At 37.3% G+C, this 18,872-nt stretch overlaps 1 protein-coding gene and 2 long non-coding RNA genes across 3 annotated transcripts; 1 reads left to right on the forward strand and 2 right to left on the reverse strand.

The window, feature by feature from the left end:
- Window positions 1–310: 310 nt before the first annotated feature.
- On the reverse strand, window positions 311–2,395 carry LOC145214607 (uncharacterized). The gene is made up of 3 exons (XR_013857081.1): window positions 1,389–2,395; window positions 477–659; window positions 311–408 (listed from the first exon to the last, which is right to left on the reverse strand). It is a non-coding gene; the product is annotated as an uncharacterized LOC145214607 (long non-coding RNA).
- Window positions 2,396–6,191: 3,796 nt separating this feature from the next.
- Window positions 6,192–10,516, forward strand: LOC145214084 (galectin-5-like). Its single transcript, XM_080082535.1, has 6 exons — window positions 6,192–6,511; window positions 6,955–7,074; window positions 8,030–8,083; window positions 8,425–8,516; window positions 8,946–9,111; window positions 9,767–10,516. Exons 1-6 carry the CDS (start codon window positions 6,347–6,349, stop codon window positions 9,914–9,916), a joined length of 747 nt encoding a protein of 248 aa, XP_079938661.1. The 5' UTR covers window positions 6,192–6,346; the 3' UTR covers window positions 9,917–10,516.
- Window positions 10,517–14,617: 4,101 nt separating this feature from the next.
- Window positions 14,618–17,875, reverse strand: LOC145213912 (uncharacterized). The gene is made up of 3 exons (XR_013856920.1): window positions 17,543–17,875; window positions 17,230–17,385; window positions 14,618–17,044 (listed from the first exon to the last, which is right to left on the reverse strand). It is a non-coding gene; the product is annotated as an uncharacterized LOC145213912 (long non-coding RNA).
- Between the last annotated feature and the right edge of the window lie 997 nt (window positions 17,876–18,872).

The following is an 18,872-nucleotide window of genomic DNA, read 5'->3' on the forward strand; positions in this document are numbered from 1 at the left end:
TTTAAACACTAAGCTATTTACTTTTGTGCGTAACACTACAAAACATAAACTATATTTTTAAAGCGATTTTAAAAAAAAATGAGTTATACGCTAAACTCATCCGATTAAGAAATGTTGCGTTGCTATGTGGTCCTTAACAACCACCGCTAAACTGTGTTGTGAGCAAATGTTGTTTTAATGGTCTGGTTTTGTCAATTATAGAAGCATTTTTAGACAGTTTGAAAAGCCCAATTTTTTTGAAGAAATTCCCCAAAATTAAAAGTAAACTTAATTCTGTTGTACAATAAATTAAAAACATACTCGCGAGATTTTGGTTTATTGATAATAACAGAAGAAAGCGATAAGTTCAACACACACATTTAAATTTTCACCCATTGGGAAATGCTCATCGTGAAAGGCTCTTCTAACCTGAAATGCAACAAATTTACTTTATATTTCAGTGACCAAAAGGAAGTTATTTTTAGACATTAACGTACCTCTCAGTTGGGGACAAAGCTTCAGTGGGACACAAATTCCGTTCCAGTTAACAGCAAAACCAGCAGGACAGGTACAACCTGGGGAGCAATCTTTCACTGGGCAGCTGGGTTCGGTCTGTACAGGAGGCGGACACATCGGAATGCAACACACGTTCTCGCTAAACACGAAGCTCGCCTGGCACTCTGCAACATAGAGTTATATTTTATTTTCCATGTAGGCTAGCCTGCCAGTTTTTCATGAAGTTCACGTTTGTAAGCTTAAGTCATAGAATATACCCAGTGGTTAGCATTGTACAACTTGCGGTGCCTTACCCCGTCCGAACCGGACAATTTAAGCCCGGAGCCTATTTGAATCAAGTGTTTTGGCTAAAACGTAGAAATATACCCGCGTCTACAAAGGGCAGTAAATAAAAGGGAAAAAACGGACAAACCTAGCATCGGTAATATTCAGAAATTGTGTTTAGCTTATGCGGTATCAGTTTATTTTAAAGAACTGAGGCTATGGCTGAATGTTCACAAGAAGCCGACAAACAAACTACCCTTCAAACTTTGGGCCTTAATTAGCTTAGTTCATGCTTTTTCGCTAGCAAACGAAATTAGGCAACTGCAAAAAAGTGGATCACAAAGAAAACTTCTTAATTAATAGAAAATTAAATACAAGTGATGTGTTTCAAAAGTTTGGCCGGGTTAGAGTTACGATTTGTAGGCAAATTGCCCCTAACGTTCTTTTGTATTTCGTTTCAGAATGGCGAAAATACCAAACAGTTTGCTTGATGTGGCAACTACTTTCAATTTGTGAAAAAAATTTGCAGTCATGAACCGAATTATGTTCCCACTGAGTGCAAACGACAAATAAAATGAGCAATGAATTAACTTTGTCTAAAAATTGTAAAAAATGTTGTTTTAACTTACGTAGTTGCCTAGGATTTGCAGAGGCGATAGTCATCATAGAGAGAACCAGACACACAACGACTATTGTTGAGTTCATGATGAAATATCTTCAAACTTGACTTGAAAGATGGATCTTCGAAGGTAGATGAAAGGACGATGAATGATTCCTTGTCATAGCTACTCGGTTTTTATACTAAACTCGTGGGTTTTTTTACAGGTAATTTCAAAACTTTGTGGTCATAATGAGCAGAAAAACTGGTTTTTGTAAGGTTTCGGAAAAGCATAGAAAAACTTCTGTGTCGTAAGAATCAAGAAATCTGGGTATTTCCGTCATAGAAACTTTGTTTTTACACGAACAGTCGCTTAGTCATTATGACAAACGTTTAATTGCGCCAACTTTCGCTTGTTTTTTTATTTCGAGAAACGCGTTACGAAGCCATATGACCTATTAGAATTTCAGATAGGACACGTTGCAAACTGAATGACCAAGCAAAACTTGACCGATTTTGGCTGTACACACACGGTAGTCTAGTGCTCATATAGCCTATAGTGATACAATTTGCCCTCGGGGTAACTGGCATATAAGTTAGTGTTTCAAATAACCTATGTTCGATAAAAAATCAAACAGGTTTTGACTTTACAATCTAAGAAACTGTGGGTAATTAACATTACATTTGTTTGGACATAACAAAAAAGCTTCCTTTTAATGTAGCAGAGAATTTTGTTTCAATGTAAAGTTTTTGGGACAAGAACTGACAATAAAGTCAAACATATTTAGGTAATCTGTGCCACCGTTGCTTCAAATTTTTAAGTTAAGGCTTTATATACATTATGTGAAATTTACCCTACCTGTATCCTAATTCGCGGCCGAAAATTTGACGCAAAACTGCGTTGCGATGAATCAGCATGGTTTCATTTAAATTTGTAGGTCATTTTTTCTGAAACAAAACGGAAAGTCCCAAATAGAGACACACAAACAACTCAAGCTACGTTTTGTGAATAGTTGCAATAAACCACTCTCACGTCGTTTACAATTCGATCAGTAAAGCTAATGACATAAGAACTCACAACAGACTAAGTTTGATAAATACCAATAGATGGGGTAAAGAGCACAGTTAAAATTAACAGTAAGATTGGAATAAATGCAGTGTTAGCAATTACGTTTATAGGTTGGATCTATTGCTGTTTCTTGTAAAATTTCATTTCAAACCTTTACGGTCGGCATTTTCACACAATATTGCTATCAAATATTCTCAAATGCTCTTTGCGCCATCTATAGCAAACTTTTTCTGTTCTGAGTTCTTACGTATGTAGAATTTCTACGAAAATGATTCAACTATGTCGAAGTGTTTATTCGAGCGTTTTGGAGGATGCACCTCAATAAAGCCTTGTTGGTTACAGTTACACGACCATGGCAAAGTTTCTCAAGCATTCATGCGGATCACAGGAAGCCGTACATGATACACTCATATGTAAATCATAGTGCGAAAGGCCTATTGAAGACATTATACCAAATCAAGCTGGTCTCCTATACGCATTGTGGAAATACCCAGAGACTCAAACAGGATAGATATGTCTTTTGATTTAGGCGAGGTCCTGACAGGCTGTTGTCGCTTGTGTGCGTAGGCGCCGCCTAGTACAGCTTAATATTTAATTTTACCCACGCTGGTACCGTTAAACTGTCCGCACAGGTTTAGCAGCAAGTAGGCCTATCGTAGATGAGACAGGAAGGCATATTTAAATGTCAGCTGCGTTTTAATATATTAAGATTATAATAGATCTTTTAAATTTGTTTTATGTAGACTTGCAATTAGGTGACAAAGTAATACTCAGCAAGACATCATGCAGCCCACTGTATACAATCCGGTGAGTATACTGAATACTGTTAGCATTTCGTATAAACAAAACCGACGTTTGGCAACACTAAAAGTATTGATTGGTATATTAGACTTGATAGATTGCTCAGCAGAACAGTACTGAACGTTGCAAATGTTTAATTCTTTTTTACGCTATGTAATGTAAAATATAAGCCTACTGTAACAGCAACTGTTGGGAAATCTTTATGTCACTTTTTAAGTCACAATAAAATCACTAAAAATGTTGCCACTTATTCTAGTGATCTCAAAGACCATTAATACATTGCAGGCTATTCCCTACCAAGCGCCAATTCAGAACCTCCAGCCTGGTTTGATGATCACTATTCATGGAACCAGTGGTAACGGACCAAGGCAAGTTGTGTTGTTGTTATCTTCGGTTTGTGGGGTGTTTTAGTGACTGATTGTTATATTTTTAATGATTTGAATTTTAGACAGGTTTAGTTTTCGTATCAGCGTTTTGGATTTAGGAATTAATAAAAAAACATGTAGAACGCGTTTTCATTTGCCACTCTGCTATGTTTAATGTCCATGTTTCTGCTATTTAAACGAACCTTCGTAACATTACTGCGAAAGGCCTAGCAAATAATACAAAAGTATGCTGGCACCATGGTTTTTACGTACCTGTTCTCATTTCTGCACACCGGGTAACCTGTGGGTGTTTCGATTGAAGCGTTGTTACGCTTTATAAGTCAACCGTTACAAAAATAATAAACCTCGCCTTTGCAAACAGATAAAAACACGAACGCCTTATTGTTAAAACGCAAGTTATTTTTTTGCTTGTTTTATTTGGACATTGGTTGTCATTGCTATCATAAATTTGTCAGAAGGTCAAAGTATAGCAGTTACACGTTTGTCGAAATAACGATTATAATGTGTTGTAATTAAATGTCTAATATTTTTGCGTTGAAAAGCCCCTATTTAAGCATTAGTTCCTTAACGCGGATGCTCCATATCCATAGCCAACAATTCACCGTCATGGCTGTTTTTTTTTCCGGACAATACCTACCTGTCACAAAAGATCAAACGCCCGAAAAATTTCAATTTCTCACAGGTACAGTCAAACATGCTGTTCAAATAAAAATCTCTATCACTTCGTCTGGCCTCAGACGGTAAAAGATATGCAACACTAAATTTGTATGGTTTAAAGAATACATTAACGCTTGTGTAGACCGGTCTGTTATGTGCTTTAGAGGTATACTTAGTACTTCCTGTTTATAGCAATGCACCCTAATCAGTTTTTCGTCGTATCAAAGAGCTGTTACTTTTGGTGGAATAAAGCGGTATTGGTTCATATACTTACGTACCAGCTCTTCGCGCTTTGTGTACCGTTAAACATTTTGTACGCCTGTCTATTTCAAATGAATTAAATTAGTTTAAAAATAAATGGTTTCATATATTATATAGTTAACTAAGCCACTGTTTTAAATGTTTTACCCCCAGTAACAAGTGTTTGCCAATTTTGCGTCCTTTAATCGTGTACTGTCTACCATTTCCCAACAAGAGCTAATATTAGCATTCACTTCAACATATTTGTCAACGCGGACCGGGCAGACAAATGAAAGTTGCATTTTTTCCATTTTTCAAACAAAGGTTTAGTTTGTTAACTTTTTCTATTTATGTTTTCCTCAGTTTTAGAACAAAAACGATAATAAGCTCTAACAATACAGACCGATTTTTATGTTTGTTTGTTAGAAACCCAGGGCTGCACCGTGTGATAATTGTTATTTGTTTATAGATTGTAGCGTAGTAGTTTTAGTTTTTTTTAACAAGTTGGGTAGACTCCACTTACTTTAATGTTTAGAATCTCACGCACTGTTATGGCAGAATTTATAATGTGCACAATATAATTCCTAATCGTGTACTGTCTACCATTTCCCAACAAGAGCTAATATTAGCATTCACTTCAGCATGTTTGTCAACGCAGATGGCGCAAACAAATGAAAGTTGTGAAGAATTTTTTCTGACTTCAAATGTTACCTTTATCCATTGTGCCTTGGATGGAGGTTTGCCATGTTTAAGTTTGTTGCGTGTTAAGCATTGTTGTTTCAAACAAAGGTTATTTTTTCCATTTATATTTTCCACATTTTCAGATCAAAACGTTCAAAAGTTCCAACTTATACAGACCGACTTTTTATGTTTGTTTGTTAGAAAACTGGGGCTACCCCATATAGAGTGGTTTTAGCAAGTTGCCTACACTCAGCTTACTAATACACTCCGCTTACTTTAATGTTAAAAATCTCACGAACTGTTAAGGCAGAATTTATAATTTACACAAGACGTTTTTATTATTTTAACCCCTAGTATATTAATTCCAAAAACCAGATTACTAAAAAAATGCACGAACGTCTGCTAGTGGTGCGCAAATCACCTATTTAGGTATTGAAGAATTAAGTTATAAAATACATTTTCAAAACTTCGAAATAGTCAATTTGGATTACTGTTATAACTACTTTCATTTTAGGCTTCATATAACTTACGTTTATAACACAACGCCCACGTTCGTTTATCAGTAACGCCAGATCTGCTCAATGTATACCAGGCCTAATACTGCGGTAATGTTAGCAGTTTGTGCAGTATTCATTAACCTTTCAGTTAAGTAGAACGAATGTTGATTTGATGATATCGTTTAACTTTATGTTGTGTTTCTCAACTTTGGTTACAAGTTATACCCGAAAACCTTACGATACCTTCAAATGGTTAATAGCAGTTATGCCCTTGTGTTTCACCTAGGTTACTTTTATGACCCTCGCCACAGCAAATCTTGTTTGTTCTCGCATTTACAATGGTTTCACGATCCACATACGCCTTGTGGCTAACGCGATAAGACTAGCAGCAGTGTTTACCAACCGGTGGATCATGCCCAATGTTTAAATTTTTGGTCATATTTTAAGTCAAATTTTCCAAATAGTGGAATTAAAAAGTAGGTATTCACTAAAGCAATAAGTTTTCAAGATAATAGGGGTAAGATTTAAAAAACATTTTAATCCATGTAAAAACAGGCGACATCTACGGTTTCCGCGTCCTATGTAAGAATATAAACTTTATTTCAATTTTTCCAGATTTGGAGTTTCATTTCACACAGGACCAGGCGAAAATGCTGACATGGCATTTCACTTTGCGTTCCGGTTCGATCAGCAGTTGACCGTTAAGAATAGTCGGATCAAAGGAGCGTGGCAAACGGAGGAGCGGGATCCTAATAATCCGTTCCCGTTGCAGCACAATCAAGGTTTTCAGCTGATGTTTTTGCTGCAGCACGACAGATTTAAGGTTAGTGAGTGTCCTTGTCTTCACACGCTTTGTGTTTCATTTTTTTCAAGAAATTTAAAATTAAACGTTCAAAAATTGTAATAAAACGTTTTCATTGTACTTTACTCAAATTAAGTGTTTTCAATTTGGCCTTTTTTCCAGTCCTTTTACGTGTTTGTAAATTTACTGTCATAAAGACGAAACGTTTTGTGTGATTTTTTAAGCTTGTCATCACAAATTACAGGAATTACATTGTTTGTGATTCGAAAATGTGAGTGTATTGTTTATATATGTACGCTAAACCTTAAACACCCTTTTTTCAAAATTACTATTGTTTATAGCTTTTTGTTAAAAAAAGTTTTTTTTTTTTTTTTTTTTTTTAATTTATGATACCTACAAGTTCCACACAACATACTAGATTTAGGTAGTTTAGCAACTACATTACAGCGACCATTTTTGTTCAGGTTGCCGTGAACGCAAAACACTACGCTGAGTTTTACCACCGTGTACCTTACCATCAGATCAAAAACATGAGAGTCTGGGGCAAGGTGCAAGTTGCTCAAATACAGTATGGATTTGAGTCTGTAAGTTATGTTTAAAAAAATTGGCAACCTTGCTTACCAAACGCCCGTATTTGCTACAAACTGTTTTATTGTTAATGAATAATTTGTTAAACTACATTTCTTGTATAACATGCTCATCTTCACATCTTGGGAAGCCAGGCAAAGCATTTTTATATCTTGACACGTTGGCTCAGAGTTAAAGCGGGACCCAACCCGAAAGTAACACCAGCCCGAAGCCAAATCGTTTTTAAGAAGCTCGTTTAAAGCCCGAAAGTATGATGGCATGAACATTAAGTTTCAGGGCTGTTAAACATTAGCTCATCCAGCCACTAGCTACTTGGCTATAGGCCGGGTTGCCATACCGTCCTTATTTCTACGATTTATCCTTATTTTAAGTGTTTAAAAAAAGTGTTGTCCTTATTTGTAGGAATGTCCTTGTTTTTGATTTGAGTTCTTATTTTGACTTAATTTTAACAATTACAAGTCGTCAAATCCTTGTATCAAGTAGAAGTAAGCCTAGACCTGAGCTGTTGTGAGATGCACAAAGTATTTTTTACTTGCAAGGAGTTGCTGGCAAAAATGATGACATGTGGTGTGTCATGGCTCGTATAAATGTAAAGTTTGTTCAAAAAACATTTGTTTCGTTTTATATAAAAATTACATTTTTCAGTTATCCTTATTTTGGGATCCATGTCGATGGCATCTCTGGCTATTGGTAAATGTTATTAAAAAAATTACTGACACAGAATGTGAAGTTAGGGCCAAAAATCCTGGTCCGACTAACAACTCTTCCGTGGCTTGGAAGTTAAAACCTTTGGAGTTTTTCAAAAAATAACGAAATCTAAACTCCTCTTCTGAAATTTACGGATCAGAATTAACCAACGTGACATAAACGTAAAACATATGCCTATTTTTTACAGTTTCATGGTTTATTGCCACCACTTTCACTTTACACAATGTTTGTTTTTCTGTTTAGGTCGTACCTACGGCTCCTCCACCTGCTGTGCCTAGTAATCACCACGTTAACCCGGTAAACACATTGTGATACGGTGAAGCTGATTTCGTGGTTATACTACATATTTTATATACGCTATGTGCATTCCAATACCAAATCGTGTTATTTCTTGCACCAAACCGGCTTTTTCAATAGCAGCGCTAGAATGATTAATTATTACTTCAATGACTATAAACTATTGTTGGGAAGTTGTTAAAAAGCTAATTTTTTTCCTATTTTTAGAGTTTCTTGAGAAAGTGCAGCATGTACGCAAAAGTTAATGCGGACAATAAGGCGCAACATCTTTTAGCTTTAGGGAAAAGAGATCACACAAATTGAACTCCTGTACATACATTAAAGAGCATTGCTGTTTTTAGCCGATTGGGGTACCGATTACATTTCCGTTTCCTAACATCAGAGATCACACTGTGGCTATATCTGGAACTCCATTACTTACTAGTAGCAGGAGGTAAGAAGTAGTAAACTTAACTTGTCCGGGTAGGTCATACAGACATATGTTTATTGCTTTGACGGACTTGCCCAGAGGATAATTTTTAAGTCGGTCTAGCTTTTAGGCTGAAGTTTTTGGTAAAAAATCAGGAGAGATTCAGTTCGGGATTCTAATTCTCCCTCTTTGGTTTTGTAAATTTACTTTCTTAATCAGATTTTTTTATTACAACAATATCACATCCTGTAGAAATTTAAACCGGCTCGTTGATCAAACTTACGATTTTAGCTTAATTTAAACTTCAAAAAAGAGTTCAAAACTTAAACTTGATGCTTGCTCTAAACTGCACATTGGAGAAATGCTTTAGTAAATCTTTTTCAAACCGGTTGGGCATACATTTAGAATACGACACGTCAGTAACTCGCTTTGACAACCAATTTTGTTTTACAGATTCATCATCAATCTCGAAAATGCGACAGGTGACATTTACTTCCACATGTCGTCAAGATTTCCCGAAGTCGCAGTGGTCAGAAACAGTCTTTTTTCCAACGCTTGGGGAAAAGAGGAGCGACAGTTGACAAGAGCTTTCCCGTTCGTTGCCAACCAACCATTCCACGTATGTTATTTATTGCTTTTTTGCATTATAAATGTTTATTAGAAAAGGCATGCACAAAAAGGACGAGATACTTTTGACAAAGAATGGTACCTTAACCGGTAGATAAACCTACCTTTTTGGTAAACTTGATATTGTAGGATTAGAACCATCGATTTGTAGAGTAACTGACGGTGTAGCTGTTTACTTGTTAGCATTTTAAACCATGAAGGAATGTGTAAATATACTTGGATCTCTACATACAAATTAGCAGGGTAAAGCCGGTTTAAACTGGATTTGAATAACAATCTGACTTCAAGGGCTGGTGTTAAATTATTATAATTTAAGATTAAAGAGGAGCCAACTACTCAGGAATGGCTCATTTTACCTTCTTTAAAATTGGCAGTTGCGCGGTTGCGTGTATTCAGGCCAAAAATCCAACTCTGCAACTGTTGCGAGATAACGCTCCGTTCACGAATGTGTATGTGCAGGAGGTGTTAACTGATTTGTTGCCTATACAGTGGTCGTATCCGTAATTGCATGTACCTTTGTAAGCCCGTGAGCCAAATCGTTTTTTCCGACGAACTGTAATTTCTAGTCCATCAAACGCATTTAGGTTTCGGGTTGTACATTGGGTCCTGTTGTTAATTTTGATTCAGCAAACTGTTTTGTATTTCAGATTGAGATATCAGTAAATTTGCAACACTTCCGGGTGACCGTAAACGGCGTGCATTTATTTGACTACGTCCATCGTCGTAAACCTCTCATTCAAATGAACTGCATAAAAACAAGTGGCGACGTCAGAATTGCTTCCATCGACTTCCGCTAGATGGCATACTAGTGTGACTGCTTCCATGTGCCCTGGTCTTGGATAAAAATAATGTTTGCGTGTTTTGATATCTGATGTTTTGGAGTTTTGATAAATTGACATGTACAGCATAACTGACTGGAAACCTGGACATATATGTGTAGTCTGGTGAAACGCTCGTCCAAACTACAAGGAAACTTGTAAATAAATGATTTGTCGAAATGCAGTCGTCAAGCAGTGTCAATAGTCTCTGTTTGCCATTGTAAAGTTTTACCCATGTGTGGTAAAATAGGCACTAAGAAAAAAAGAGAATCCAATAACAGATGCTTAGTACTTCAAATGCAAAATATAAACCAGGGTTGGCCTGAACATACTGCATCGATACCTATAACCGATGCTATGTGCAGTCTCGGTACTCTACCGGTAGTTTGACTCTGTCAGTCGTTGGTTTAAAACGAATATACGTGCTTGGTCTGTTTTTGGCCAATCCTTTGCAAAAAGTAACTTTTCAAAGACTTTATGACTCGGTCGCCGAAGTATCACAATCTATTTCGTTTGTTGTTCGTCTCTGAAAACATGCGACAAAACAATTTGTCATATCAATAAATTTAACAACGGTTGGGTTTGTTTGTTGTTTAATTTGTTATGGTGATGGGATAAAAGGGACGTTTAAAACAGCAGTAAAAATGATTCAGTTGGGAAATATAGCCTATACTCAGACACGTTACTGAAACGGTCACTTAACACTGCTTTCGAATGGTAAAATAGACAACAACATCCAATAGTGACTACAAGCAACATACCTTGCAATCTTGACCAATGAATTGAAATAAAAAATAATTTAACATTTTTGATTACAGCTTTGTTTGGGTGTCCTGTTACAACATGGACAAGCACGAGCGAGAAACTGAACATACTTTTAAATGTGAATAATGCTTTTTTACATGTAGTCACTAAAGTATCAGGTATCGTAGCCAGTTGTTAAACTAAACCTAATGCTCACAGCCCCGTAACATGTTGTTTTAAACTTTGTCTATTTTTGTCCATTGTGAATGTCTGTTTAAAGAACGGTTGTCAATCAACCTTTCGAGCTCATTCGGGCTTCTTAGGAACGATTATTGCTTCGGGGTTCAGGCTTGAATTATATATGTTAGGGGTATAAAAAATATCAAATGCCTGAAGTAACAATTGTCCAATAAAATCTTCGTTTACTGATTTAATTAAATCGGAACGGAAATTTTTATTCCAATTTTGCTGAATCGCAGTCAAACTGTCATTCCGTTCTGATTTATCTATATCGGAATGGGAAAGTCCTTCCCTGTTCTGATAATTAAATCGAAATGAAAATGTTATTCCTATTCTGATTTAGCTAAATCGGAATGAAAATTATTTTTACAAACGGCGCCTCATACAAACCACTCTTACTTCCTTTACAATGCGAATTTCACTTAAATTTGTCAACGTATAAATCTGAGCGTATACAATTTAGATTCGTGGTTCTCAAACTTTTTAATTATATTTTGACAGTTTTTCCTTTGCCATTGTCTCAAGACTCGTGGTCTGTAAAGATGAAAAATAAGTGCCCCCTCTTGCCCCTACGCGACGGTACTTATGGTTATTTGATGGTGAGCGTATTATTTAGGGCTGTACTGCAACTGATTCGATGATTACATGCAGAAGTTCGCGGGCCGCACAAACGTAACCGGCGGGCCACATGCCATGGGTTTGGACCACCCCGGTATAAAACATATCTCATAAAAAGCCTCGTCAGGCGCACGCACGTGGGAACATTTCTGAAGCATTCGTGCGGATCGTATTTCACCGTTCATGCTACACTCACAAGTATTTATTGGTTCGACAGGTGTATTGAAGACATTATACCAGGACAAGCCGGTTCCGTAAGCATAGTATTTTATTTTACTCACAGTGGCACCGAAAACGAAATAGCGAAGCAGATCAAAAGTCGCCAAAAGGCCAGCATTATTATTTTTTAAATGATAGAATGAACCTGCGGGTTCAAACACCGTCTTATGCAACCGGACGTACCCCGCCAGGTTCGTGCGGTCGGTTGCGATCCTACGGCAGGACATACCCAAAACGGAATTCAACCACAATTCAAATAACAGGACACTTGACTCGATAACCTACGGTTTTTTCGGTGTCCTTGCTGTTTACGTATCCGTTCAACAATGGAACTGTAATGATGAAGTGACTATGCAAATAAAATTTGACTTGACTTGACTTGAGAATGCATATGTTTTAATTTTTTTTAGATCTACGTGTAGGCGACCAAGAGATTTATTTGCAATATCAGTAAGGCATCATTCAGCCAACAGTATGCAACCCGGTAAGTACAGGAAAAAACATCTAACTAGCAATTCGTACGATAAAAAAAGAATTTGGAAAAAAAAGTATTGGTCTTGATAGATTGCTTAGCGGGACAATTATGTATGTGGAAAATATTTTGATCTTTTTTACGGTTCGGGACCAGGTATTGTATAAGCAATGTAAAAACCCAAGTAATATGAAATGCACTATTCCAAACAGTTATGGCAGACGTACAAATAATGTGGGGGTTTAGATCAGGGGTGGAAAACCTTTTACCCGCCCAAAATGTTGTGCAATTCATGCAGCCTGCAGTAGTAGGTAGGTTTACCACCCCTGGTTTAGATCCTAAACATAACATATAAAACTACATATTATTGCTACTTTTCGTTTCCTGTAATCCCCAAAAAATATATATGTTGCAGGATATTCCCTACCAAGGCCCAATCGAGAACCTCAAGCCTGGCGTGATGATTATAATTAAGGGAACCAGTGGCAACGGACCTAAGCAAGTTTTTATTAGTTTGATAGTTCGTTGCTATATTTTTGATAATTCATTTTAAAAACGGATTAGTTCTCGCTTCGGCTTGTAAAGTTTTTAAGTTCAGAAGCCACAACGTTTATTGTTTAGGGTTTGGGCTGTTAAAACGTATTTTCACAAAACAACGGATTACAAAATTACTGCAAACGCTATTTTTTGTTTGCCTGATCTCACTGGATAACCTGCGGAACAGAGTTGTAATTCGGGGCGTGTTCGGGCTTACGTTTCTTTAAAAAACGGGTCCGATTTTACACTCTGTGTCAGTATTTTTTGTTAAATTTGACTAGCGAGGGTGCTAGTTGCTGAAACCGACCTAATATCGCTTGTGTGCGTAGACACCGCCTGGTACAGCTTAATATTTAATTTTACCCACGTTAGCGCAGTTAAACTGACTGCACAGGTATAGCACCACGTATCATAGGTGAGATTCGAAGGCAGATTTAAATGTCTGCTGCTGCTGACCTGTATAATTTGGGCGTTTTAACACAATAAGATTACAGGAGAACGTAGTGTAATTTGGACCTCTTAAGTTTAAACCTTCATAAAATTAAAAGTAGTCGTTAAAATAAAAGGTATAGTTTCTGCGATTCGTTAGGTTATGACGCTAAGTATTGCAAAAAGGCAATGTCTGGATATTAACGTGAAAAGAGTAAAAGGCATTTAATTTGTTTCGCCAAATGGTTCATACATCTGTTTTAACTTGTTTTGTGTAGACTTGCGTTTAGGCGCCGTAATACCAGTCGTGTTATTTACTTTATCAGCAAGGCATTATGCAGCCCACAGTATACAATCCGGTGAGTATAGTACAAACACATCTTGCCAACTTTGTGTGAACTTATTTTTTTAACTCTTTTTGTGCTTAAAACACAATCTTGACAAATCAAATAACTTTTGTATTTTGTAAACAGTGTTAAAAATCTTAATGATTGGAAATATACTGTTCCGAACAGTTTTGGCAAATGTACAAATTATGCCAGGTTATAAATTACATTCTAAGTCACAATAAACAAAAAATATTGCGATTTTTTTCCAATGATAATCTCGAAAGGCATTAATACGTTGCAGGCTATTCCCTACCAAGCCCCAATTCAGAACTTCCAGCCTGGTTTGATGATCACTATTCATGGAACCAGCGGTAACGGACCTAGGCAAGTTGCTTTGTTCTTATCTTCGGTTTGTGAAGTGTTTTACTGGCTGGTTGTTATATTTTTTAAGATTTGAATTTTGTATGGGTTTATTTTGCGTATAGATTTTTTAGATTAGGGATTATTAAAATGAGGTAGCACAATTTTTCATCAGCCACTCTGCAATGTTTAATGTCCAAGTTTATGCTGATTAAACGAACTTTCGTAAAATGACTGCAAAAGTCCTAGCAATTAATACAAAAGTATGCTGGCATCATAGTTTTTACCTACCTGTTGTCATTTCGGCACACCGGACAACCAGTTGGTATTTCGATTGAAGTGTTGTTACGCTTATAACCGTTACCAAAATCATAAAGCTCGCCTTGGCAAATGGATAAAGACACGGACGCCTTATTCTTTAAGCGCAAGTTATTATCTTTGTTCTTGTTATTTTGACGTTGGTTGTCATTGTAATGTATTTACCCTCAAGTCATCAACGACACAACACGCACACCTCGTGCAAAATACTTGTAATGACCTCAAGGGCAAAGCTCGCGCTTATAAAGCGGTCGTTACGCTTAAGCGAACACACTTGGTGATACAAGACACGCATGAATAAACACAAATATATAACACTCCTCCCTACAAACAAATCCTAATTCTCAAAGCCATATCTGGTCGGCGGTTGTCGAGTTGGGATAACGAGCATAAGAATCGTTCGACACACTGGAACGGCTATCAAAAGCATTAAAGTCGTTTGAAAGGTTGGAACGATTATCAAAAACAAAATCATCAAAACACGGCGAATTACATTTCACATTGCAACGAACATTATTTTCCGACATGTCAATAAACTGATTAGTGTGACGCTTCCAATTAAATTTGCAGTCTACACAGACAAGATAAGTCAGGGGCCCGAGAACTTTTTCTATAACGCCAATTGCCTAACGTTTACTTCGAGCACGATAATCCAAGGTTGCCATGTTTTGATCAACTTTAAATGTTCGTGGTGGCTGCCTGTGGTGCTTGTCGATTTGCTTTTCTATACACTTCTCAACTCTTTCTTCTCCCGCGGGTTGAACCAGATCTAGCCGTGTTCTCAAATTGCGCTTGAGGAACAGCTTGGCGGGGGACTCCCCTAACAATGCATGAGGAGCTTTGCGATAGGACAACAAAAATCTTGAAAGTTTGCTTTTTAGGTTTCCAGGATCGTTTGCCATAGATTGTAAACGTCTCGAACTCCTGTGAAATAAATTGAAGACCGTTGTCTGAAACAATTTTTTCAGGAATACCGTTCCTTGAGAAAACGTTGCGAAGTTCGTCTATGGTTGCAGCCGCCGTGGTGGAACGCATCGGGATTACTTCTGGCCACTTGGAATAGGCATCCACGATCACCGAAGACATGTGATTTTCCACAGGACCTGCAAAATCTAAGTGAATGCGTTGCCAAGGTTTAACACAGGTTTGCCGTGGGTGATATTTTACGATGGCTGGTGCGTTTCTGTTTTATAAGCACCCCGAACAGTTTTTAGACAATTCCTCGATGTGTTTATCGAGGTTTGGCCACCAGACATAGTTTCGAGCGATTTGTTTCATTTTCACAACACCCAGGTGTCCGTTGTGTAATTCCTGCAATATAGAAGACTTTAAACTTTCTGGAATAATCACCCTGGGTCCCCACACTAAACATCCGTAATATGTAGACAACTCGTTTCTTCGATAATAATACGCCATGATGGCACTTTCCCGCACCCAATTGCCCGATGTCACACAAGCAAACACCCGTGACAAAATCTTGTCCGAGCGTGTGTGTTTAGCAATCTCATCAGCCGTTACAGGCAAAAAGTCAATCTGCTTGAAATAAAAACTGCTCGCAGCATCGCACGAAGTTTCAGTTGAGCCTTGTGGTAATCTAGATAAACCATCAGCATTGCCATGTTGAGTTGTACTGCGGTATTCTATGGAATAATTATGAGCGGACAAAATTAAAGCATAACGTTGCAAACGCTGTGCCGACATTACAGGAATGCTTCTTTTTGGATGAAATATAGAAGTAAGAGGTTCATGATCTGTCACCAGCTTAAAATGTCGACCAAACAAGTAAATGTGAAACTTTTGTACAGCCCACACAATAGCTAAAGCTTCTTTATCAATTTGCGAATAGTTTTTCTCGGACTTCGACAGAGATCTCGAAATGTATGCAATAGGTCGTTCACAGCCTTCCGGCATTACATGAGACATAACTGCTCCAATGCCGTACGGTGATGTTACACATGCTAACCTAATTGGCAAATTTACATCACAATGTGTAAGAACCTTATCAGAAGCCATAAGTTTACGAGCTTTGTCAAATGACTGAGCGCATTCCAAGGACCAGTTCCATTTATGACCTTTCTCTAAAAGTTCACATAACGGATGTAAAAGGGTTGACAGATTGGGCAAAAATCAAAGATAATAATTAACTAAGCCAAGAAACGAACGTAGCTGGGACACGTTCTGTGGGGTTGGACAACTTGTCACTGCCCTAATTTTATCGTGCGATTTATGCAATCCCTCTTTATCCACCACATGACCACAAAATTCGATTCGATTCTTAAAAAACTCGCACTTGTTCGGATTGACTTTCAAGCCATACTCCGACAGTCGCTTGAGAACATTCCTAAGATTTTCTGTATGTTCTACATCGGTTGCTCCAGTGATTATCATATCGTCTAATAAACATTGTACCCCTTTCAAACCTTGCAGTACTTGATCCATAGCCTTTTACCACAATGCTGGGGCTGAAGCTACCCCAAAAACTAGGCGGTTGTAACGAAAAAGTCCTCTGTGGGTATTAATGGTAAGAAAATGTTTACAATCGTCTTCCATGGTCATTTGCAAATACGCATTTTTTAAATCCAGTTTTGTAAAACAATTTCCTCCAGCCAACGTGGCAAATATATCAGTTACTTTAGGCAAGGGATATTGCTCTATGTTTAGGACTGGATTTAAGGTTGCTTTAAAATCTCCACACAATCTTACTGATTCATCCTTCTTCAACACTGGTACGATAGGGGTTGCCCACTCACTGTAAGGAACGGGTTCCAAAATGCCTTCAGATGTCAGCCTCTCTAATTCAGTTTCAACCTTTTGCTTTATGGCGTATGGAAGTGATCTTGCCTTGCAGAAAACAGGTTTTGAGTTAGATTTGAGATACAACTTTCCTTTGATTCCTTTTAACATTCCTAATTTGTCATCAAACACCTCTAGAAACTCTGTAACCAGCGGGCATTTAGTTACATCAAACTTCAAACAACTAAAACTTTCATGACTTCCAGATTTACAAAAGGCACGCAACCACTCACGACCAAACAACGTCGGACCATTTATTCCCACAACATAAAGTTTCAAGTGTAAATGAGTAGATCGGTATTCCACTGTAACTGGCAGAAACCCCAGTGGAATGATTCTCTTATTTGAATAAGTTTTCAAAACAATGCTTGTTGGTTCAAGTGTAGAGCCTTTAAACAAATTTTTGTAATCAGTCTCGGACCTTATAGACAGTGCAGACCCAGTATCTAACTCCATTACGACGGGTTTACCATTAATTAATGGTCGAATCACTATATTGTCATTTTCTGTTACACGAATGGAATTTAAACAACATTTTACAGGCACCTGTTGATCTTCGGAAGTAATGAAGTTAAATTTCTTCTTGCTTCGGTTTCTGCAAGTTTCTGCAATGTGACCTATCCTTCCACACTTGTAACACGTAGCACTTTTGACAAAGCAGTTGAATTCTTCATGACCCAAGCGACCACATCGACCACACGCTCTTCGTCCTTTTGGATTCTCATTCCTACTAAACTTGTTAACGGCCATGTCATTATTTCTAGTGGTATATGATAGCAGTATGGGCAGTATATTCACCCTTTCTTTCAGTTGAGTAGAACCAATGTTCTTTTGGTGATTTTGCTTAATTTTATGCTATGTTTCTCCACTTTGGTTATAAGTTATACCCGAAAACCCTACGTTACCTTCAAATGGTAAATAGCAGTTATGCCTTTGTGTTTCACCTAGGTTACTTTTATGACCCTCGCCACAAAAAATCTTGTTTGTGCTGGTGTGTGCTCGCATTTTACAACGTTTTAACGATATACATACGTATTTTCCGCCTTGAGGCGAACGCGCTTGGACAAACAGCAGTGTTTATCAACCGGTGGACCATGTCAATTGGTAGCAACTTTGCAAACAAACCACGGTGCTGAGTAAAACCTGCAAAAAACTCTTTTAATTTTATTCTTATTGATTTTGTTTTTAACAAACTGGACGATTGGTCTCAAGCCAAATGTTTACGAATAGTGGAATGAAACAGTAGGTAAAAACATTTTTTAAGCCATATAAAAAACAGACGACGTATACGGATTTGATTCCACGTCCTATGCAAGAATATAAACTTTATTTCAATTTTTTCCAGGTTTGGAGTTTCATTTCATATGGGACCAGGCGAGAAAGCAGACATCGCATTTCACTTTGCATTCCGTTTCGGGCAGCATGTGACCATTAAGAATAGTCGAATCAGAGGAGCGTGGCAAACGGAGGAGCGAGGTGGCAACGGTCCGTTCCCGTTACAGCGCAATCAAGGTTTTACGCTGATGTTTTTGCTACAGCATGACAGATTTAAGGTAAGTTTGTGTCCTTGTCTTCACACGATTTTGTTTTTTACACGATTTGGTAATTAAAAAACGTTCAAAAATTGGTCATAAATTAATTGTGAAATAAAATCGTTTTCGTTGTACTTTACTCAAATTAAGTGTTTCCAATTTGACTTTTTTCTAGTTCTTTTCTTCTGATTTTTTTTCTTCTGCTTCTGATTTTCGTTGTTATAACGACGAAACGTTTTTATTCGATTTTTAAAGCTTGTCATTATAAATTATAGCAATTACGTTTTTTGATAACTCGAAAATGTGAATGTATTGCTTATTTATGCACGTTAAGCGATTTTTAA

The sequence above is a fragment of the Phallusia mammillata genome, chromosome 2 (genome assembly GCF_965637545.1).
Source record: "Phallusia mammillata chromosome 2, kaPhaMamm4.hap1.1, whole genome shotgun sequence".
Classification (NCBI taxonomy): Eukaryota; Metazoa; Chordata; class Ascidiacea; order Phlebobranchia; family Ascidiidae; genus Phallusia; species Phallusia mammillata.

Excerpts from the sequence above, each read along its gene's own strand:
- LOC145214084 (XM_080082535.1), top strand. The coding sequence starts at position 6,347 with ATGGCATTTCACTTTGCGTTCCGGTTCGATCAGCAGTTGACCGTTAAG. Across the intron at positions 8,517-8,945 it reads TTACTTACTAGTAGCAGGAG|ATTCATCATCAATCTCGAAA; the intron begins GTAAGAAGTAGT and ends TTTGTTTTACAG. Across the intron at positions 9,112-9,766 it reads TTGCCAACCAACCATTCCAC|ATTGAGATATCAGTAAATTT; the intron begins GTATGTTATTTA and ends TTTGTATTTCAG.